At 35.4% G+C, this 24,445-nt stretch overlaps 1 protein-coding gene across 8 annotated transcripts in view; it reads left to right on the forward strand.

Annotated features, from left to right (window-relative positions):
* Positions 1-24,445, forward strand: part of PUS7L (pseudouridine synthase 7 like) — a 37,047-nt gene that overhangs the window by 6,806 nt on the left and 5,796 nt on the right. For 3 of the 8 annotated variants that reach the window (XM_055085670.1, XM_055085671.1, XM_055085669.1), the window contains exons 3-9: positions 4,310-4,469; positions 6,217-6,409; positions 9,567-9,665; positions 12,997-13,078; positions 14,636-14,916; positions 18,299-18,352; positions 19,926-22,631. In XM_055085670.1, the coding sequence (XP_054941645.1) occupies positions 4,310-4,469; positions 6,217-6,409; positions 9,567-9,665; positions 12,997-13,078; positions 14,636-14,916; positions 18,299-18,352; positions 19,926-20,252 (1,196 nt within the window). In that variant the 3' untranslated portion in view covers positions 20,253-22,631. The remainder of the gene's footprint in view (positions 1-4,309; positions 4,470-6,216; positions 6,410-9,566; positions 9,666-12,996; positions 13,079-14,635; positions 14,917-18,298; positions 18,353-19,925; positions 22,632-24,445) is intronic. The other 5 variants (XM_055085673.1, XM_028491428.2, XM_055085672.1 and 2 more) reach the window with 5 other exon arrangements.

The raw sequence follows: 24,445 nt of genomic DNA on the forward strand, positions 1-24,445 counted from the left end.
TTTTTATTTATTTATTTATTTTTTTTTTTGTGGTACGCGGGCCTCTCACTGTTGTGGCCTCTCCCGTTGCGGAGCACAGGCTCCGGACTTGCAGGCCCAGCGGCCATGGCTCACGGGCCCAGCCGCTCCGCCGCATGTGGGATCCTCCCGGATCGGGGCACGAACCCGTATCCCCAGCATCGGCAGGCGGACTCTCAACCACTGCGCCACCAGGGAAGCCCCTTAGACACTTTTTTGAAGAAGGAATTGTATGAAAAATTTAAGCGTCCAATGACATTTTCATTTTAGGTATTGCGTTTCTCAGCTCTAGAAGTTTTATTTGGTTCTTTCTTAGGTCCTCAATTTATTGTTATGTTCATGTTTTCCTATAATCTTTGAGCCTATTTTTAAAAAAATTTTATTTATTTATTTATTTTTGGCTGTGTTGCGTCTTTGTTGCTGCGCATGGGCTTTCTCTAGTTGCTGCAAGCAGGGGCTACTCTTCTTTGCAGTGCGTGGGCTTCTCATTGCGGTGGCTTCTCTTGTTGCGGAGCACGGGCTCTAGGCACATGGGCTTAAGCAGTTGTGGCACGTGGGCTCAGTAGTTGTGGCTCATAGGCTCTAGAGCACAGTTTAAGCCTATTTTTAATGGGTCTTTAAAAATATTTGTCTGCTAATTTCATCTCTGTTGTTTCTGGGTCTGTTTCTATTGACTGACTTTTATTTGGTTCATGGGTCATATTTTCCTGCTTCTTTGCATGTCCAGTACTATTTTTTGGAGGTCCAACATTGTGAGTGTTATCTTGTTGAGTGTCTGGATTTTGTTGTCTTGTTTTAGAGAGTGTTGAACATGCTCTAGCAGGTAGGAAGTAGTTTGCAGATCCATCTGAGGCTTCATCTTGAATTTTGTTAACGGAGGTCTAGAGTAGGCTTTACACTAGTGCTGTCATATAGCTCTACTATGTATTTAAGGAGCCTATGCACACTGGACCTGATAGAGATGAAAACTACTAGAATTTGAGCTGATGTTTTAATGGGATGAGTCTTTGGGGCATTGGGAAAGAACGAGTATATTTTGAATGGGGGTGGGACATAAAGTATTAGAGCCAGAAGATAGATTCTCAGCATCTGAGAAGACTCTCAGTGGCTGGTGTGACGAACGGAACATGATAGAAGTGATGGTGTGTGATGCCTAAGGCTAGGTCATAAAAGGTATTGCACTTTTTGCACACAGTTCTTGGATTGCTCACCCTGGGGTAAGCTAGCTACCAGACTTTAAGGATATTAAAGCAGCTCTTTGGAGAGGAACTGAGGCCTTCCACCAGTAGCCAGTACCAACTTGCCAGGCACGTGAGTGAGTGATCCCCTTGGAAATGGATCCTCCAACTCCTGTTAGGAGTTTTGAATAATTGCAGCCCTAGCCAAATTGTGCTGCAACCTCCTGAAAGAGCCTGAGCTAGGACCACCAAACCACGGTGCTCTTGAATTCCTGATCCAGAGAAGTTCTGAGAGATAAGTGAGAATTGTAAGCCAGTAGGGTTTGGGGCAACTTGTTACACAACACTAGATAAATGATATGTAACATTTAATTCTAGGCATGCAGATTACTAATCAGCAAGGGACTCAAGGGATCACCTATGCAGATTTCTGCAACACGTTCTCTTACTCTGCCCTATGAATTCCAGCCCACTGGGCCTTCTTGAACTCCAGCCTCAACAAGACCACTGTGCTCTACTTGGATTCCTCCTCCCTGGCCCAGAAAGTACCTCTAGTTAGAAAACCGTGGTATATTAAGACTCACGTCGTTTGTTTTGCCTTTCCTTTTGGATCACAGTTCTGTGATGCCTTTAGTCTGGGGTCCAAAGACAGGTGTTTCATATGTTTTGTCTAGTTTTCTATTTGTTTACAGTGGGAGTTCAAGGTGGGTACCAATTATTCCAACATGGTGCTAGAAGTGGAAGTCTCAAATTGAATTTTAAAATTTAGCATAGTTGATTTTCTTTTTCAGTACTTCATTTATTCCAAGTAATTAAGAAAATGTTATAAATCTTATAAATTAAACATAAATTTGGTGATGTTTACATTTTCTTATATGCACCAATATTATTTACTAACTTAATGAGATTTCAATGTAAAAAAGACAAGTTTAAATCAATTAGACATTTTTAATTGGAATTACTTGAGTTTCATTACCTTAAACATTCCAAGTGCATAAGACATTCATTAACACAAATACTAAAAACCATGAATTTGATCATCTTAAATATTTCTATTCTAAATTCTATATCTTCATGGATAAAATATACCTATGCACTAAAGCTAATCAGCAACAAACTGATATAATCTCAAACAATTTGGAGGCTCCTTCTTAGATGGCTGAGCTTGCCTAAATGACCTGTGAGTGACACACCTAGATTGTCAGGGACAGATTTGACACATTGAACTCTAGTTATCAAACACATGTACTTTAAAACTTTAAGTGTTGCTCTCCTAGCCTTCTTACTTTATATAATACACTTTCTTGGTCTGTTTTTCACAGTTTGTACCTCCTAGCCAGGCTGCTGCAACACTTTTAAGATATTTTAGTGGTGTCTGTCTAATTCCATAGATTTGGTATATTTGAAAGACTACTAAATTTTTTCACATTATTACTAATTGATTCTCAAATGTTTGGTTCCAGGACTAGTATAGCTCTTATAAATTATTGTGAACCCCAAACAGCTTTTGTTTATGTGTTAATTATATTTAACCTATTAGCAATTTAAAATGAATTTTAAAAGATATGAATTTATTTAAAATCTATTTTATTTATCGATGAAGGTGGTCAAAAGGTATAAACTCCCAGTGATAAAATAAATAAGTCTTGGGATATAATGTACAGCATGGTGACTACAGTTAATAATACTGTGTTGTATATTTGAAAGTTGCTAAAGGAGTAGATCTTAACAGTTCTCATCACAAGGAAAAAATTTTTGTAGTGATCATTTCACCATATGTACAAATATTGAAGCATTATTGCTGATTTTAAAAACGTTTTCATAAATGCATGTTTCTCTTATTTTTGAGACTTGCTATTTTCATGTGTTTTGAGGTTATTTATATAGAGATCTAAAGAACATACAGATCTTTCCCTTTCTTTTAAACAGCATGATTTCTAAAGTGTAGATATTACAAGCTTTTGTTTAGCTATTTCATATGTTCAGAGATAGATAGATAGATAGGTAAATTTCACATCCTTCTACTTCCTGAGTCACATGTACGTTAAATGTTCATTTTTCTTAGAGCACTCCTCAAAGAGACCCATGTAGCTGCTGATGACAGTTACAAGAGGTGAACAAAATAGAAATTATTCTGCAGAAAACTTTGAATTTCCTTTTCATGATTTGAGGGAAAAGGGCAGTACTTTGAAGCATCTTATATGTATATGGTGAACTGAGGATTGAGGTATTTTGTTACTGTCAATGTTGGCAGGTTATATAGGCCAACAAGTTGGGGGGCTTTTTTGGTGGCCGTTACTGCGCTTGTTCCTCCTACCTCTTCTGCAACCTCACTCCTACCCTCTCATCTAGTAGACATTTGAAGCAGCTGCCACGAAGCAAGTATGGTTTTATTTACTGGTTTGCTGGCCTGGAACTCCCAGTCCGTGGGGTGCACAAACTTTAAAGAGATAAATTATAACATGGTATTCAGTGTCACAGTATAGATAATGACAGCTAGTGGAGACATGCAGATTTAAGTAATTAACTTCCTGTAAAGTTCATTTATTCATTCATTCAATAAATACTTGAATACTTACTATGTGTTAGGCTGAAGATATAATGGTCAATAAGACAAACGTGATTGCTGCTTTGCAAGCATTCAGCCTTGAGAACCTGGAAAGAATTTGAGGGGTTAGGAACCGCTGTGGCCATTGGGTCTTGAAGCATGAATAGAAGTATGGCAAATAGTAAATGGAGGGAGCACATGAAGGCTTTAGTCCATCCAAGGATTGTGAGGAGTTCTCTGTGTTAGGATTATAGGTTATATGAATGGGAGTGGCACATGGGGAGACTGGAAGGGTAGATTAGGGCCAATGTGACTGGGGCCAGTATGAACGTTGGATCAGGGAATTTGGATTTTTTTTTTTCTGTAAGCCTTTAATGAGCCTACCAGCATTTTAAAAAAGAGCGCTGAAATCCATGAGGTTTTGTATTTTACTGGTTGTATTTTGATTAAAAAGTACTCATTATTTAAATTAGTGATTTGATTCATTATAATGATCTGTCAGTCTGCTAAGAATGTAATTGATGTAAGCCGCTTTTTTTGTAATTGGGGATTGTTTTTGTTTCAGCCTTTACCCTACGAAAAGAAAATCTGGAAATGTTTGAAGCAGTTGGTTTTTTAGCTATCAAACTTGGAGTGATTCCTTCGGATTTTAGTTATGCAGGACTTAAAGACAAGAAAGCCATCACTTATCAAGCAATGGTTGTTAGAAAAGTGGCACCAGAGAGGTAATAAGATGTTACTTTAAAGGACAGACTTTATTTTCTTATTGCATCAAAAACTCAGAATAATACTGGGAGCATATTAACCTCACTATCAATAGTAATTGATTACAGGCTTACTCAGCAACATATTCTGCATTGATAGTATAGTTATCTTCTAAATAGAGTTTTGTTTTGTTGTTGAACAAAACAAAACTCTATTTAGAACTCTAAACTCTATTTAGAAACAAAACTCTATTGAACAACAAAACAACTCTATTTAGAAGATAATACATGTTTATTTAGAAGATAGTACATGTATTATTTAGAAGATAATATGTGTATTTAGAAGAAATACATGTTTATTATAGAAGATTTAGAAAATAGAAAGAAGAATAAAAAAGAAATGAAATGTCACTAAAAGTTCTCTTACTCAGAAATAACCACAATAACATTTTGATCCATTTCCTTCCAGTCTTTTTTCAAATACTATGCTACATACAGATGCTACAAAGCCATTTTTTACATATGTGAAAATCGCACTGTATGTGTAATTTATATTTTACTTATAAAAATAATTAGTATTCTTAATGAAAATTTATGTCATGAAATATTTCAGAGTCATGTTCATTACACAGACTAATTTATTTAACATTCCTCTGTTTTGGGACATAGAAATTTGTTCCAGTTTTTCACTGTAAATACTACTGTGATTAATATGATTGTACTTAAATCTGTGCCTTGTGGATACTTTCCTCAAGATAAAGTTCAGAAAGTTGAATCATTGAACCAAAATTGTGCCTAACTTGATGTAATATTGATATATTAATCTTTAGTCATCAGATGTTTAAGTATTCACTACTTGCAGGTAGATGTTTCTAAGTTCTTATATGTGGGACAAAAAATTGTTTATGATTTTGTCTTTGTGGTCAAGAAGTGCAGTATAGTAAGAGAGAATGACTTTAGATGTTAAAAGGTATTTAGATGTTAAAAATTAGTTTTTAACCATCAAAGACGAAACAAGTTATTAGTTTCTAGGAGGAGCAGTTACTTTGATTTGGCTTATGGGTAGGGGATTTTAATTACCCATCAACTAACAGTAAGATTTTAGCAGATGCAGAAAATCTGAAGATAGTTCAGAGGGGCAGTAAGCTAAAAAGTCTGCCTAATAAAGCAGATAGTTCCTGTAAGGACTACAGAAAATACGATGTAAAGAAGAATTTACATCCGTTCTTACAGGATCTTAAAAGTTAGGCTAAGACAATTGGAATCTATTATTTAGATGTTGGTGAAAAATTGAAAATTTGAATAAGGAAGTGTTCAGAGCAGAATTTAGGAAAATCCTCTGGCACTAGTGGTTTTTTGGTAACATTGGAGAAAGAGAGACTGAGGAGGAAAGGAGCAAAGTCTAAGGACAGGAAGAGCAGAGAACAGTTAAGAGGTTCTATCCCTTGAACTAAGAAGTCAGAAGGCTACATAGATATAGTAGCATTAGGCATATGTGTTCCAGTTCTTAAAATAACTCTTAATATAATCCTATGATAAAGGGTTTTTAGTGTACATTTGTTGAAATAAATGAAAGATGTGTTTTTGAAATAGTTCCCCCAATTTTTGTTTTAGTATTCTGATATAAGTGGTTGTCTGCCAACTGTCATTTAAACTTTATTTAAACTAATTTTTTGACATTTTTAACATAATATTTTAATGTTGAAGCATTTAAACTAATTTTTTAAATGTAAGATTTAACTGAGTCTATATGATTTATCATTTATAGGTTGAAAAATATTGAAAAAGAAATTGAAAAGAAAAGAATGAATGTATTTAATATTCGGTCTGTAGATGATTCCCTTAGACTCGGTCAACTCAAAGGAAATCACTTTGATATTGTCATCAGAAATTTAAAAAATCAAATAAATGATTCTGCAAACCTGAGAGAGAGAATTTTGGAGGCAGTAGAAAATGTTATGGTAAGAAAACTGCACTTTAAAAAAAATTAATTATTTTATTTATTTTTGGCTTAGTTGGGTCTTAGTTGCTGTACTCGAGATCTTTCATTGCGGCATGTGGGCTTCTCTCTAGTTGTGGTGCGTGAGCTCTAGAGTGCGCGGGCTCTCTAGTTGTGGTGAGCGGGCTCAGTTGCCCCACAACAGGTGGGATCTTAGTTCCCCAACCAGGGATCAAACCCGAAGGCGGATTCTTAACCACTGGACTACCAAGGATGTCCCAAAACTGCACTTTAAAATAGTGTTATAGGAAAATCTTTATAGTCCCTCCCTTTACATTGAGATAAGAAGGGAAATTTTTCTTTTTCTTTTGTACCTTTTCTTTTTATTGCATGTATAATTATTTTTTAACATGATAATTAGGGCCATTTGACTTATTTTTTAATTTTTCTTCTTAGTACACATATTTGTATTGAAAAAACACAACTTTAGTGTAATAAAAAAAATTGTATAGTGTTCCTCAGTGTGGGGGTAAAAACTATCTGTATAAAAAGACAGTTTTTTTTTTTTTTTTTTAGTATCTGCCATATAGAGTAGTATTTCAGGCAAAGAGATTAATTTTGGGGGAAACTTTGTCTAGTAATTCTTTTCCGAAATCTTTGGCAAATAGTTTTTATATTACTTTTCAGAATCTTTTTTCTTTTCAATCTAATTTTGAATTTTGTTTCAGTGTATACAAATGATAAATTATATACATTTTGTCTTACAGTAAAAAATTACATACCATAAGTTTTTACATGACATTTGCCAGGCATCTAAATATGCACATACAACCATAGCCTTCATTCTGATCATGTAGACTGTGGGTTCAGCGAACTTTTTTCTGTAAAGGGCCCGATAATAAATATTTGTGGTTTTGTAGGCATATGGTCTCTGTTGCAGGTACTCTACTGCTGTTGTGTGGAAGCATCCATGGACAATATGTAAATGAATGAGCATGGCCATGTTCTAATAAAACCTTGTTTACAAAAACAGGTGTTGGGCCAGATTTGACTTGTGGGCCAGTTAATAGCTTGCCAACTCCTGATCTAGACCCATAATTCTCAACCTGGGGTGCTTTTAAAAAATTTCAGCAGTCTGTCTCTTCTCCCAAACCAATTAAATAAGAACATTTGGGGATGCAACTTAGGCATTAGCATTAAAAAAAAACTCCCTAAGTGATTCTTCTCTACAGCTAACACTGAGAAACACAGATATAAGTTTCTGACCACAAAGACCTTTTTACACAATTTTATGCCTCTCCAGCAGGAAAACAAACAGAAATCAGATTTTAATCAATGTCATGCCTAACAGGAAAATATCTTCCAACTAAAGATTTTAAAAATCTTTAAAATATACAGGCATTCCCTGATTGTATACTCTTTATATGGTTGTTTTTTCCTTTTCTTCTAGACCTACCTAAGATTCTTTTTTTTCTTTTTCCCCCGATAAACTATTAAAAAGATATCCCTTAGAAAAGGGAGTGGGGTTTTCCGAACTCTGATAGCATTTATTGCCAGACTTTCATTTGGTATTTATGCATATACATTTTAAAATCCCCACTAGGAATAATCTTAGATTTAGCCAACTTTCCTTTGGTTCTCATGATGAGGGGAAGGAAGTTGAGAAGTCCTGAAAATAAGAAGTTTTTGGAGTTTTGTTTTAAAGAGTTATAAACCTTTTGTTATATAACCAACCCTAAGTAGTTTGGAGGGGTACTTAAAACTCTTCTGGTGTTTGTAGGATATTGTGTAATGTTATTTTTCCAAATTTGAAATAATTAAAAGTATTTAACTATGAGATTTAATACAGGGAGTACTTATTCTATCTGCAATTGATCTTTGTGGCATGAAGTCAGGATGCAGTTTCTTGTGTACCATGCTGATTACAAATTATCTTAGCATCTTTTATTGAATAGTCCTGGAGTTGGTGCTTGATAATCCTTGTTGAATGAATATATATTCTCGCATAGAGTGAGTGTAGAGAACTCTTTTGTCTTTCAGGAAACCATCTGGGCCTGGGGTTTGCTATGTGAGAACATGTTTAACCACTGACCAATGTCTTTAATGGTTGCAGTGTAAAATTACAATTTTCTGTTCCTGCTGAAGTGACGCCATGCCATTGCCTTGGCCCAGGCTTTCAGAAACTGAGATAATCGAAAAACCAACCATTATATATAAAGAAGCCAAGACTTGCTGGGTTTGAAAAAAAATCTGCTTTGTATTTCAAGCATCTCCAGACAGCAGAAGTCTCAAAATCAGAAAGAGCTTGAGGGCAAAGTGCAAATCCAGTACTAGGTAACCAGTACATCCCAGTTTTCCCAGAACTTTCATGAGTTTAGCACCAAGAGTCCCACATTCCAGAAAACTCAGTAATGTGAATGAAAAGCTGACATTTTTAAAGTTTTTCACTTATTTTCTAACTTCTAATCATTTGTTCTTTTCCTTTCTATATTTTAACTGTATAGTGTTTCTCAGCCCATTTGGTATCCAGGTGTGTATTGCCAATTACAAGATTCTTTTATTGAAATAAATACAGACCTACTAGAGCATGGACTTGAGGATATGGGGAGGGGGAAGGGTAAGCTGTGACGAAGTGAGAGAGTGGCATGGACATATATACACTACCAAATGTAAAATAGATAGCTAGTGGGAAGCAGCCGCATAGCACAGGGAGATCAGCTAGGTGCTTTGTGACCACCTAGGGGGGTAATAAAAAAAGAAAAAAGAAATAAATATAACAAGAAAGACTTGATTACATATTCCGACACAATAATTGTATTTTTTTATCTTAGTTTGGGGCTATAACAAAGAACCATAGACTGGGTGATTTTTAAACAAGAGAAAATTACTTCTCATAGTTCTGGAGGCTGGAAGCCTAAGATCAGGGTTCCTGCCTGGTCTTCTTATTGTATTCACACACTGCAGAAATAGAGTGGGCTAGTTCTACCACCATTTCTTATAAGGGCACTAATCCTATTCATGAGGGCTCTATCCTCATGACCTAATTACCTCCCCAAATCCCCACCTCCAAACACCATCAGATTGGAGGTTAGGATTTCAACATATGACTCTTGGTGGCTCACAGGCATGCGGTCCATAACAATATACTTTTAATTAATTGATTTTTTTTGTATTTATAGAATAAAGGGTTTGTGAATTACTACGGACCACAGAGATTTGGGATGGGAAGGAAAGTTCACACAGACCAAATTGGATTGGCTTTGCTGAAGAGTGAAATGGTATGGATTCTTTAAAAGTATGGACTTAGCTGTTTTGTCAGTTGTCCTTACTACATAAGCCTGCGCCTTGCTTTCTTAACCCAGCATATAAATGCAGCTATACCGCCACATATATATACCATACATTACATCATGTTTATTGAGTAGCCACTATATTCTTGGTATCACATTATAACAAAGCAAACTGTTTGTGATGCCCCTGTATTTAATACCTGCTTGAGACTAACAGGGACTTGACCAGTACTCATCAAATTCTTAGTGAGCTGAATAGAGGATTTTGAGAAAGCTTACACCCTAATTCGATAAATCTGGTATCAGATATTATGCAAGATAGGAATTCACCCAATGGCAGAGACTAAGAGGAACAGCAAATTTGAAAAAGAAAATCTGGCTAGTTTCAAACAAAACTAAAAATGCATGTCACAAATAAGCCACATTTGCCCAATTATTATATTATATATTTTTAAAATGTATATTATATATGTATATAATTACATTTCACACTGGTTGCAGTGCACATAATAGAGAAAAACTACAAAACTATGAAAATTATACATTTGAGCAAATGCAGTATTATTCATATAATAGTGTAATGCTTACTCATTTGTGTTCTGATATGCTTTCTTGAGTGGAAGAGAAAGGAACAGTAAAAGCACTTGTGAGAAGCATTGTGCATGTGAACATCATCTTACACATGGAAATAAGGTTGACAGCTGGTGATGTAGACCACATCTGCAAAACTGCAGTCAGTCTGGGATTAACATTTCAGAGGGAGTTTAGCAAGTGGGATATAACTGACATGATAAAGGGTCTAGAAACTATTGATGAGAAATGATTAACTGAACAGTGTTCTTTCAGTCTAGAAAACTCTGAAGAGGAAATTAACTTAAAAGTATTGGAAATTTTGTCACATGGAAGAAGAATTTAATATTTAGGGGTCTGAAGAATGCATCATGTGTTCTGTTTGAGTTCTGCCAGTTGTCAAATATGTCACTCTAGGCAGGTTAATTAATTTTCCCAGCCTCAGTTGTCTTATCTGTAAAATGGACATAATACATATTTTATAAGATGTTCGTGAGAAGTAAATGAGATAACTTTTGTGAAAGCACCTAGCGTAGTGTCAGGCTCATAGTAGATGAATGTTCAAAAATATGATTAGACTGTTAATTGTCTGGTTTTAACAGTGGTAGAAATTCAGGGGGCCAAGTTTTAGCCTAGTATAAGAAAGACTTTTCTAACAGTTGTCCAAAGAAATGGGTTTCCTCCTCCACCACTCCCCACCCCAAGAACTGGAAATTCCTCTTGCTATCATTACATTTAAACAAAAGCTGGCTGGCTACCCCTTCAATGGCTACCTCTTTCAAACTTCATATTCCATGCTCCTAATTATTTGTTAACTTGCTAGACTATTGGTTATCAATTATTGCTGTGGAACAAATTACCCCAAAACTTAGTGGATTAAAACCACAAGCATTTATTATCTCACTATTTCTGAGGGTCAGGAATCTGGGAGCAGCTTAGCTGGGCATTTTTGCATCAGGGTCTCTCATGCATTTGCAGTTATCTATCAGCCTGGGTGGTCTCTGAAAACTTGAGTGGGTACCAAGGATCTATATCCAAGCTCACTCTCATGGTTGTTGGCAGGAACCTTGAGTTTCTTGCCATAGTGGTACTTGTGGCATGGCTTCCCCCAGAGAGAGGAGTCCAAGAGCACAAAAGAGAGAGAGAGAGAGAGACCACAACAGAAAGCTCATGGATAACCAACAAGGACCTACTGTATAGCACAGAGAACTCTGCTCAATATTATGGAACAACCTAAATGGGAAAAGAATTTGAAAAAGAATAGATACATGTATATGTATAGCTGTATCACTTTGCTGTACACCTGAAACTATCACAACATTGTTAATCAACTGTACTCTGACATATAAAATAAAAAGTTAAAAAAAAGTAGGGTCATATATCTCTTGACACGCTCTCTTTGCTAAAGGAAATAGAATATTCCTTCAGAGAAATGAAATGAGAAAAAAGTTGCAGTTTGGTAAAATGGAGGGGAGTAATTCCTTTTCAGAGGATACAGTTTTTAGCCTCATAAAAGTTCTTTAAAAATAGAGCATTTATTCCTTTCTTCATTCATTCATAGTCAATAAATATTCATTGAATAAAAAAAGAAAAAAGAAACTTCAGTGTCTTTCATAGACTAATCTTGGGAGGGACAGACCTTCACTACTTCCGTATTCCACGGTCACGCAGACCAAGCCTGATGAGTGTGGTAGAGGACTGCCCAGGCGTGAGCACCAGGTGCTTGAGACCATTGGGGCCTGTCTTAGGGGCTGGCTCCCACAGCTGGAAAGGCAGATTTTTTTTTTTTTCCTTTTGCTTGAAGCATGCCCTCCCCAACCTTTACATTCCTTATGTCTCAATTTAAATTCTCATCCCACTACTCAAGAATTAGTGAATTCCCCTTATCTTGTGACTGCACAGCCTCCTAGACTTCCCATCTCAGGTTTGATTACATTTTATAATTATTGCTTATTTAATCTTTTCCGGTAAACGGAGCCCACAAGTCTTGCTCAACACTCTATCCCTGGTATCTCCACAGTGCCTGGCACATGGCAGATGCTTAATAGTATTTGTTTGAATGAATGAATAATGTTAACAGAAGAATGAGTGGGAGATTAGGTTGCTTGACCTATTTTAAGATCCTTTCCTACTCTAAGGCACATATTTAGAAATAAGTTGTGCTGGAGACAGTGATAGTATATAGGAACTAGTAGATACCTTTTTTTTTTTAAAGGAGCATCTTTTAATTTATTTAGGTTTTAAAAGAAAATATTAAAGTTGGCAATTTTTAAAAATGACTTTGGCAATTATTTTTAAGACCACAGAATTCTGAGACTTGAGAACACAAATGAAATTAGTGGCTTGCCATTCCCCTATGCTTGTTCTTTCCCTTATTTTTGTTGTGTATTTTTGTTGGCTAAGTCTGAGTTTTATGTCATCACTTAATACTTGCATTAATAGTTTGATGATAGAGGCAAAGAATGACAGAAGAAGAACTGTGGAAATGGTGGGGGAGCACTTTTCCAGTCCATAATATTTTAAACCTATGTATCAGGTTGCTTTGTACAGGAGGTTAATTCTAAATTTAACATTGTTTAACTTTTGAACACTTAAAGAGAAAATTGCCATGTAAAATATCATGTTAAATGCGTATTCTTGTTCCTTTGTTAAATGTCTGGCATTTGTTAGATGTCAAACAATTTGTACCTTTTAAAAAAAAGTAAGTAATTTTTCATTTAACATATGTTTGCTTGTTTGGTTTTTAAAGGTGAAGGCTGTAAAATTATTTCTTACACCCGAAGATTTGGATGATCCTGTAAATAGAGCAAAGAAATATTTTCTTCAAACTGGTACTTAAAAAGTTTCTTTACCCCGTACATGATCATGAAGATACATAATATAAGTGTTATGTCAGCAGGAGGGCATTCATTATGACATAAATACGATAAGAAATAGACTGTAATATATTGTATATTTAAGCATTTTTATTACATGCCCTAGGCACTCCATTTTTGGCCAGATCTCTGGGATTTTTGTCTGTTCTAATTCTTGCTGGGGGGTAGGGGTGAGGGAAAAGATGCATTCTGAGTTTTTCTTGGCCTAAATCCTCAAAGGATTTAGGTATTGATGGAAGTATAATTCACTACAATCAGAGGAGACTGAAAAAATAAACTAAATAAAAGTACATTTGTTATATCTGATACTTTTTGCATTGTTTTTGATCTAGTTGCCATTTAGCCCTGACTGCTGATTTTGAAAACTTTAGTCGAATATATTTTGAATGCTTAATGAGTAGCACTAAAAAAACGTTGTTACGAGTGTGGGTTCTAGAGTCAATCTATGAGGGTTTAACTCTCAACTTTAGTACTTCCCAGCTGTATAGTCTTGTGCAAGTCATTTAGTTTCATTCTTTTAGTTTCTTCATCTTAAAACTGAAGCTAATAATGGTACCTAAAAGACTGTCATGAGATTTAAATAAGATAATAGATATAATGCTTTTAAAATAGTGCCTGGCACGTTCTGAATACTGAATAAATATTACTTGTATTTAAACAATAACGGCAACCGTAGCATTTTAGATTCATTCAAATATATGATCGACATATACGTGCATATTGAATTTCACTTACATTGAAATAAAGACATCAGTTTTCAAATATCTCCATTCATTGTTTTAAATTATGTACATATTACCTATATGTAATGATTCATAGGAGAAAAGTATTTTTATGCCACACCAGAATCTGTAAACAGTGTGAGCATTTCAAATTGTTATGAGTAATCTAAGTAATACTGAGGAAAATTCAAAATTGCAGCTATTGTATGGTCCTGAGAAAATAATTTCCTTTTGGCAGTGATTCTTAAACTTCAGTGTGCTTAAGAAACCTGGTGCATTTATTAAAATGCTGAATCCAAGGCCCTACCTGAATAAGCGTCTTTGCCATGGAGTCCAGTAACCTAATTTTAAAAAGCATCCTACTAGCAAGACCTAATAGTACACTTGAAGGATCCAGATGTCAACCCTTTCTTATTCAAAAATTTCTGTGTAAAACGTCTATAATAGCTCTTTAAAAATCTCTAAGCTCAGGGGTTTATGTAATGCTTAAAAAAAAAAAAAAGTCCTCTAAATAACTGCAAATTAGTTTATCTCCATCCTGAAGTTGGAGTTACTAATGTTGTGCTCCTTTTAAAGCAGGGAAAGTGATTGAGCCATATGATTAATGATCTTTATTAAAAACAAACAAACAAAAAACCTCTTCAAGTGTAGCTCTGGTTTATAGTTGGTGCTGAGTATCATCTTCATATTCAGGTTCCCAGGATAGCTCAGTTCATTTAGAGAGCGTGGTAAAGGTCTTTATAACTGGCCTTTAAATAAATGTGACTAACTGATCGTCGCTTTATTTCAGAGGATGCTAAAGGCACACTTTCACTGATGCCTGAATTCAAAGTTCGGGAGAGAGCACTGTTGGAGTCCTTGCATCGCTTTGGCGTGACAGAGGAGGGCTGTATCCAGGCATGGTTCTCTTTCCCCCATTCCATGCGCATATTCTATGTTCATGCATATAGCAGCAAAATCTGGAATGAGGCAGTATCTTACAGACTTGCAACCTATGGATCAAGAGTGGTGGAGGGTGATTTGGTCTGTTTGGATGAAGATATTGATGATGAGCATTTACCAAGTAGTAAAGTAAGTGTCATTTCATCAAGAGTAGTTACCACACCAGGAATACTAATTTTCAGAAGCCCTTATTTTAGAAACAATTTAAAACTAAACATGCTTTCCTTTTTTTTTTTTTTTTAACTTATATTTGCTCATCTCCTGCTTCTACTCTGCTGTCAGCTGACGCTTAACATGCTATTGAATGGAAAAATAAAAATAGTGGTATGAAGTGAAAGTTACAAAGAGAGTAAACCTTCCTTTAAAGAACACATTCTTTAGAATAAGATTTTTATAATAATGGTATATAGGGTATGTAATGTCATGTGCGTTTCTTTTATACAGGTGCGATTTTACAACTTGCTTTTTTCCCTCTTAACAGTATCTTAGAGGCATTTATGTTAATGAAATATAATTTTGTATTATAAAAATTGATGCTTCCATTTCCTCCCCATCCAACTAGTATTTTTATAGTATTTTAATCTCTGTGGGATTGAACTAAATAATGAAATTTAATTCCATAAATCATGTCAGGAAATTTATTTTATAGTATTGTAATGCAAAAAGCAGAGTATTCTCCATCATTATCTTAATTCAATCTCACAAATATATTTTAAAAATTAATGAAGGGATTTGAGTAGTGCTTTTGTATATAACATAAAATCATTGACCTTTAGAGGACAAAAAGATTTTAGAGACCCTCTTTTCTAATTCCCATTTTATAGAAGTGAAATTGAGACCCAGGCTGGAGAGGAGACAGATTAAGTGACATAGGTAGCACTTAATCTGTTGTCTGATTCCTAGCCCAGATTAGTCTCTACTAGAGAAATTGTGGAGTGTAGAAAAGGTGTCAGCATCTAGAGATAGGGAATGGCCCAGTTTTTCAAAAATGGAGAAAAATAGACTGAACTTTCCATAAAGGAAGCTTGATCTAAATTAATGGCAGAGTTCTAGATGTATGAATTAAGGGTTTTTTTGGTTTCAAGTAATGGAAACCCACCTCAGACTAACTTAAGGAAAACAGACAGGAATTTCTTGGCCCTCATAACTAAAAGTGCATGATTGATTAAGGCACAGCTGTATCAAGGGGCTTAAGCAGTGTCCTAAATCATCTGTTTCATTTGCTTTATCTTGCAGCTCTGCTTTCCTCTCTGTTAGATCCATTCTCAGTTTCTTCTCCAGAAAAGAGGGATTTTCTTTGCAAACAGTTTAAATCAAAGCCATGGAATTGAGCCTCAGTGGCGAGGAATGGCTTGGCTTGAGTCACATGTCCCCAGACCAGTTATTGTGGACTGGAGTATGTGATTGGCAAAACCTGTGTTCCAAGGGCTCCTTCCTGGAACCATCCCATCCAAACCACATTTAAGAACTGGGAGGGAAGCTCCCAGGAAAATGCAGGTGCACTACCAGAAAAGAGGGAGTAAAGGCTGAGTGATGAGTGAGCCAAAACAAAGATGTCTGCTTTACTATTTTATTCAATGAATGGCTTATGACTATTTAGATAAGAAAGTGATCACTAAGAGCATAAATCATTAAGAATGGTCATTTAACTGAGACACAGACTCTGAAGCTGTTTAAGAAAAAAATCTAGCAGCATCGTAGCTTTTATTTTACCTCATATGAGTGGAGGAAGAGATATGTCAGTTGATTCCATTTTGATAAATAATGAAAAAAGCACAAGTTTTTTACCACCTTTCAGAAAACATGTCCATTTAAATATTACCTAGGCAACACATTATTTAGTAGGTCAGCCATTTCTAATTCAGATTTTCAGAAGTTAAAGGTTACTTTGACAAAATATAACAATAATCTCTGAAATGCACGTGCCTTATAAGACTTCTTTCTTCCATGTAACATTTGCATGGATAGTTTTGTGATCAGGATTGAATCTGCTTTTCTTTCAGGAGATGTAGGAGAAAAGAGAGTATTTTCTCCTTTACATTTTGCAGAGTTTCCTTTTATTAGCAGCAAAAAGTGTCTATATTTTTAAGATCAATCATTTATACTTTATTAGTTAGCAGTGAGAAAAGAAAAGGCAGGAATTGGAGTCTCAAGACATAAAATATGTATAACTGAATCACTTTGCTGTACACCTGAAACTAACACAGCATTGTTAATCAACTCTACTCCAATATAAAATAAAAAGTTAAAGAAAAAACCAAAAAAAAAACAAAAACAGACATAAAATATGAAAAGGAAAAAGACAAACTAATATTTCTAATAAATGGTATATAGAACATGTCATGTGCATCTACATTAAAAATTGTAGGAAACTGAGTCCCTTTTTGATAGAATTACTAGGACTACCGATATATCTTAATTTCAAGTGACTTGGCAGATTCTTATATAATTTTTTTGTGAACAAGATGGAGAAACGTGAGTTAGACAGTGAGAATGGTGAATTCATCTTTGCAGAGCAGCCATACAGCAAAATCATGTTCGTTAATTTATCGATTGATATCAACCTGGAGGGAGTTCTCTAAAGACAAAACATGGTACTCTGTACTTGACCATGTTTGTTCAGTATTTTCATAAATTGCTTAAATTGCAGCATTGTAGGTATGCTTATGAATTTGTGAAAGACGAAAAGCTGGAAGTGATGATGCAAGAGAGATCATAGCCCCATGTATTTGGTCAGATCACATCTGGAGTGTTATGTCCATTTCTGAGTGCAGCAGTTAAAATGGGTTATTTACATGTAAACAAACAAATAAACCCAAAATGAAAAACCAAAAAAGGAGAGACATTATTGATAAGAGTAGGGAGAATTGGGAAAGCAAGCAGGTTTAGAGAAGATCTAGACGTTATATTATATGATGAATGCTTTAGGAAAACGAGGCTGTTGTAATCCTCATGGAATGATGACAGCTGCCTTTATACTTGAGCTTTCATGTGCCAGAGAAATCAGAATTATTCTCTGTCCTAGAGCAACATTTCTCAAACGTAGCTTATCACTCACCTCTTTTTTTTTTGCCTTGTATGTGTGACACCTATTACTAGTCTATGAAACGCATTTTGAGAAGCACTACTTCTCATAGAGTATTGTGACATTAGTTAAGGACAGAGGTTGGGTGGTCTCACAGAGGCAGATTCTTGATTCAGCATAGTAAGAAAAAACAACTTTGCAATTTAGAAAAAGATCGTTGGTAACTGAGGTGAATGTGTTGCTTCAGAGTGTTAGCTACACACCATTCTCTGTGTATTTCCACAGAGTTATCAGGGCTTAAAGCAGGAAGAATCATCTAATTTTTAAGTAGTCTACTCCTCTGGAAAGAAATTGTGAAAAGATCTTGTTTGGGTATGTGTATATTCAGCTAAGGAGTCAAATTGTACATAACAGAGTTAGGGAAAATTGAGGGAATTTGGAACATTTGAAAATCATCTGTATTTTCATCATGTTTTTAAAAAATAGGTTCATCTAGTAACTGAAGAAGAGGAATCAGCTAATACATATGCAATACATCAGGTAAACTTGCTTAAAAATTAGTATCATTTAGATCTAAATGTACACATTGTGCCCCAAAGACAATATATATTAACCAGTTCCCTTCCTTGCTCCTTTTTTTCACCACTTTTAATTCAGGTATAATTTACATACAATAAAATTCACTCTTCTCAGTTTACAGTTCTGTGAGTTTTGATATACTATACAGTCATATGACCACCACAAAAATCAAGATAAAGAACAGTTTCATGTCTCCCCCAAACTTCCTGTGCCCCTTTGTAGTCACCCCCCACCCCTGCCCCAGCCCTGACTCAGCTCTTTTCTGTTCTGTGGTTTTGCCTTTGAAAGAGTATCATAGAAATGGAATCATATAGTTTATGGCCTTTTGTGTCTGGCTTCTTTCAGTGACCATAACGAATTTGAAATTCAGTCATGTTGTATGTATTTGAGTTTTTTACCTTGTTCCTTTTTCTGACTACCTTTTGGCTGTGTTGGGTCTTCGTTGCTGTGCACGGGCTTTTCTCTAGTTGTGGTGAGCGGGGTCTACTCTTCATTGCGGTGCGCGGGCTTCTCATCGCAGTGGCTTCTCTCGTTGCGGAGCACGGGCTGTAGGCGCGTGGGCTTCAGTAGTTGTGGCATGTGGCTCGGTAGTTGTGGTTCGCGGGCTCTAGAGCGCAGGCTCAGTAGTTGTGGCTCATGGGCTTAGTTGCTCCACGGCATGTGGGATCTTCCCGGACCAGGGCTCGAACCCATGCCCCCTTCATTAGCAGGAGGATTCTTAACCACTGTGCCACCAGAGAAGCCCCATGTTTTTAAATAAGTAAGAGAAATGTAAAATTATCAGGCAAAATACTAGTTACATGATTGAGTAGTAAAGGTTATTCTTTGTGTTCCAGAAAGAATATGCTTTTAGGATTGTATAACTGCACAAAGATGAAGTCTGTTGGCTAATTAAGTGTACCTCAACTTCTTGTTTCATCTCTTCTACATTAACAGCAGTTTGTCTAATAACATCTGACTTGAGTTGGTTGCCTTGGTAATTGAGTCTTTTTTTTTTTAGATATACCACGCAAGCACAATATTTATTTACTTAGTTAATTATCATTATTTATTTATTTAGTTTTGGCTGCACTGGGTCTTTGTCGTGGTGTGTGGGCTTCTCTAGTTGTGGCATGAGGGTTCCAGAGTGCGTGGGCTCTGTAGTTTGTGGCACACGGGCTCTCTCGTTGAGGCATGCAAGCTTCGTAGCTGTGGCGCGGGCTTAGTTGCTCTGCGGCACGTGGGATCTTAGTTCCCCAACCAGGGATCGAACCCGTGTCTCCTACATTGGAAGGCAGATTCTTAACTACTGGACCACCAGGGAAATCCCTTAAGAGTCCTTGATTTTAGTTGGCTCTTCTCTTTTCTGGGCAGTGTTAAAAAGAATCAAAGTAGTGTAATACTCAATAGCATGTTTTAGGCTGATTGTAATGTTGATATCCTGAGTCTGTTTTACAGATCCAGGTCCCAGTCATAAAAGTAAATTTAAAATATGATCAAATATTTTTCTGAAGACTGTTTCACGTATCTTTTTTTTTTCCCTTCCATTGCATAGGTGGTTCTTCCAGTGCTTGGATACAATATTCAGTACCCAAAGAACAAACTAGGAAAGTGGTACCAGGAAGTACTCAGCAGAGATGGACTACAGACATGTAGATTTAAAATACCTGCTCTGAAACTGAATGTTCCAGGATGCTATAGAAAGATTTTGAAACATCCCTGTAATCTCTCATACCAGCTAATAGAAGACCATGATATTGATGTCATGAAGGAAGGTTCCCACATCGATGAAGCAACTTTATCTCTTTTGATCTCTTTTGATCTTGACGCTTCGTGTTATGCTACAGTTTGTCTGAGGGAAATAATGAAGCATGACTTTTAAAACTGATCCCTTTAATATAATCGTGTATGTGCCACTTTTTAAATGAAAGGGAGCTAAAGTTTCTTGAGCATCTACCATGTGCTAGGAGCTTTATAATTGTTATCTCCTTTAATTACACAACATCCCGATGAAGTAGGAATTTGATACTAACATTCCAGAGGACATATAGCTAGTAAGTGGCAGCATCTGAGTTGAAGACTCCAAAGCCTTTGTTCTTTCTATTATCTAATATCCCGGTGACCTTTAGTCTGTGCTATAAAAGTTAGTCTTTCTGGACTATTAGGAGCATATAATACTGCAGGATGACATTAAAGAAGATGACATTAAAGGAAAACAGTTTTGGAGTAATGTTTATATCCTCAAGCTCCTTGCTTAGAATGTAGATGAAACTGGGTTGTAATGAAAACAGGGTTGGAAAGATAGATGAAGCATTTTGTTAATTATTGCCATTCTTTACTATTTTTGAAATTATTGATCAGAAAAGTACATCAGGAAAATATAATCCCTCTATTTATGATAGCTACCCCAGGGTAGTTTACCCCTTTATGAGGTAAGTAATCTTTGATGAAGATTGAAATAAAATTTTTCCTACAGTTTCTTTATCTTGACATATATTGACCCTCCACTTTTTTGTTATTTTTGTTCTATCATCTAAAACATAAATTTTTAGAGTCAGACTGATCTGTGCTCAAACTCCAGCTCTGACACTTACTAGTGACTGGGTGTTATTGATTCTTTTTGAGGCTCACGTAAGGAATCAAGATAGCACCAGTCTCATAAGCAGCAAACAATAGAATTATCTCCACCTTTTTACGTTGCTGGAGGAAGAAAACATTTTACCCATTTTGAAAATTCTATATTTGTTGGTTTAACTCTCCCGCATCACAAACCATCCTTATCCACTTTACGTCAGGTACATTTGGGGGCAAATGGGATATACTGATTGGGAAAATCTGAGCATTCTTTTATTGCTAGTAGCATTACATAATGACTTAAAAAGCTGTCAAGAGTATTATATATTAGTAATGTGGCACTTTTATATACTTAAGTCAGTCAAACCATTCTGGGTATATTAGCATAAGGAAATAAAATTCCAAAGAAGGAAAAAAACTGTATGCAATGCAAAATTTGCTTAGTGCAGCATTTCTATATATATAGAAAGAAATTAGAAACAGTTTGGAAGTCCAACATTAGCTAACTAAAAGTAAAATGAGATGTAACAACTTGATGGCAAAACATTTAGTTATTAAAGTTGATGATGAAGGTTTTAGGTATGTGAGAAAATGTTGCCCCACAAAACCATGTATATATGTATATAACCATATATATAAAACACAAATGCAGTATGTACACTGCATGCAGCTTTTACACAGGAGAGGCACTTTAGCATAGTGATTAAAAGCTTAGATGCTGGGGACAGACTCCCCTAGTTTGAAGGTTGCCTCTGCCACTTAGAGCAGTATGGCCTTGGCCAAGTTGTTTAAGCTTTGTGTGTTTCAGTTTCAACATCTATAAAACAGGGATGGTAATAAACCTACCTCTTAGGATTATTGTGATGATTTACTGAGTTAATATATGTAAAGCAGCTTAGAAAAGTGCCTAGCATTTAGTGATTGTTAAATAAATGTTCACAAATGCAAGTTTGGAAGGGAACAGAAAAAAATGCAAATACCATTCTGTTAAGATCATAGAATGTTTGGAATTTTTTTAATACTAGAAAGTTCCTCTTTTGTCTTTATGTATTTTAATAATAAACAAATCCAGGACACAAAACGTGCAGATTGTGGTACCATGGATTTTAAAAATTACCTTTATTGCCTTAATGTTTATTGAAAATGAAATGATGCTATATTAAATAGTAAAAAAATTTAGAAATAATGTTTTAACTTTATTTTATATGATAAATTATATCTTATAAATGTAATCAGACAGTGAATTACTAAATAAGTCCCAGTTTTCTTTTAATCATTGGGTAGCAATTAGAAAATATGAAATCATTAAAAATGTGCCATGATTGATAGTATTTTCTTTGCCTGTAGATGGCACTATAATTTTAGGTATCTTTCTAATTTATTTATTTAGTACTTTGGCCCTGTGTAAAGAAAGGATCACTAAAGTTATTTCAGGTCACCATAAAATGTATTCAGATACTGTTCCTGTGAAAAATTATTTTATATACTAATAATATTTGCCACGTTAATTTTTTTTTTTTCTTTTCAGTAAGGACTTGAATAGACTTTGGACCAAATGATGAGCGGTCACCTAGGTTTTTGCAGTTTTTCTGGAGCATTTCAGGCTTTCAGAAGAAGAATCTTTGGATTAGCTTTAATTTTCAACGTTGCATTTGAAACTGAGCAATAGTGCCTCAGGATTACTAAGGTAAAACAAATGGACGTCTTTTTATTAAGATAAAAACATTGGATTTTTGTAAGTTGTAATAAACTGAAGTCATATGCAACTTTGATCCAAGTAACGTTTTTTCTGACTGTTGTGCCACTCCTCTCATTGTAATCCACGTACCCACCCTGTAGGTGGGTAGTGTTTTCCCTGTTTTTGCAAAATATTTGAGTAGTTTACTGACCTATTCAAGGTCAAACAAGATGCTATTTGGGAACTTGATTATGCTTCCTAGAGCAGTACTGCTTTCATCTACCTAATATTTGCCTTCTGAAAACAAGTTTTTTGGTTAATAATTTCTACCAACTGGTTATTTCTTGATATTGATTAATAGGCATATTGGAGCAGGTCTTGAGAGAAATGAGATTCCTTTTGAGGTTCTGAAACCAAAATAAAAGTAAAGGAGATCGTTTAGGAAATTTCCAAATCATTTTGGGGTATTTTCCAGAACATTTTGGGACTTGTGTCTCAATGATGGGCAACATCATTATAGGTCATAGAGGGTTACTTTAGATGATACCTGGTACAATATTAAATATCATTGAAAAAGTACAGTGAGAGGATTGTTTATATTTTTTTTCCAATACTCTTTTAATCTTTTAATCAACCATTCTGTTTAAGACAAGGAGAAAGCTGACTGAAATGAGTTTACATATATCGCTGGCTGGATTTACCTTTTTAACAGAGATTGTGCAGGCCTGAGGCTCAGGAATACCAGCAAGCAGCAATATCTAACTAGAATTTCATAATACTGCTTTGTTTTATTGAGTTTATTTTTCTAGTTACCTTTTTTATGGCAAATAATTGTGGTTTTCAACTTATGTGATGTTTCTTTCAAAAATAAATTTTAAAAAGAGGAACTCAGTGTAAAGGTAATAAGGAACTACTAGTATAGATATAGCAGTAATTATGACAGCAGTACATGAATGATTGAAGTTTGGGAAATAGTGAGAGTACCTGAACTCAGAGAGTGCCTCTACCGCTGCACTAGGGTGTCCCTTTAGTAACCCACTGAATTTCTCTGTTGTGATCTCAGGTGTGAAGTAATGTTAGTAATCATTTTTCAGTCCAGGACTGTACTGCATCAAACAAAATAATGAAAAATACACAAATGCAAGATACTATGAACACAAGTACTAATGATCACATGCCATATCTTAAAATTTCACTGAGAGGGATTTTCTTTTAGAAAATCTTATGAAACACTAAGAACAGTGCCCAGCACCTAGTAAATTCTTGATAAGTGTCAGCTTGCGTTATTATAGTTAATATTACATTACTGTGCTCTCTGATGAAAGTTTTACAGTTGAATGGTTAATGAATTTCCCTTGAGATCTGATCTGACTCTGTCTTAGCATGAAGTAATTACAATTCAGCACACTTTTATTTATTTTTTTGTAAGTGGAAAGAACTACGTATTTCTAAATCTGGGAATTCAGCAGTTCATTCAAATTTAGATCTTTAAGAACTATCTAGGTCAGTGTGCCTCAATATTTTCCACCTGGGAACTACCCTTAAGAGACCAAGAAGAAATGAAACTGCATATAACAGTGCAGAATTTTCTTGCGTTAATGTCAGGATAGGAGAAGAGGTTGGAGGGAGACATAGGAGTAAGAGAAATAGGACTTCTCATGTTTTTCTTTATTTACTTCTGAAATGTTTGGGTATTTAAATAAGAATACATGTGTATATTTTGCAATTAATTAAAGAATACTTGAAGAATACTGAAGCTTCAGAGAGGGTAAGGTAAGGGAACTGATGGATTATGATTGCATTTTTTTCAGAATGGTTCTGGT

The sequence above is a fragment of the Physeter macrocephalus genome, chromosome 6 (assembly GCF_002837175.3).
Source record: "Physeter macrocephalus isolate SW-GA chromosome 6, ASM283717v5, whole genome shotgun sequence".
Taxonomy (NCBI): domain Eukaryota; kingdom Metazoa; phylum Chordata; class Mammalia; order Artiodactyla; family Physeteridae; genus Physeter; species Physeter macrocephalus.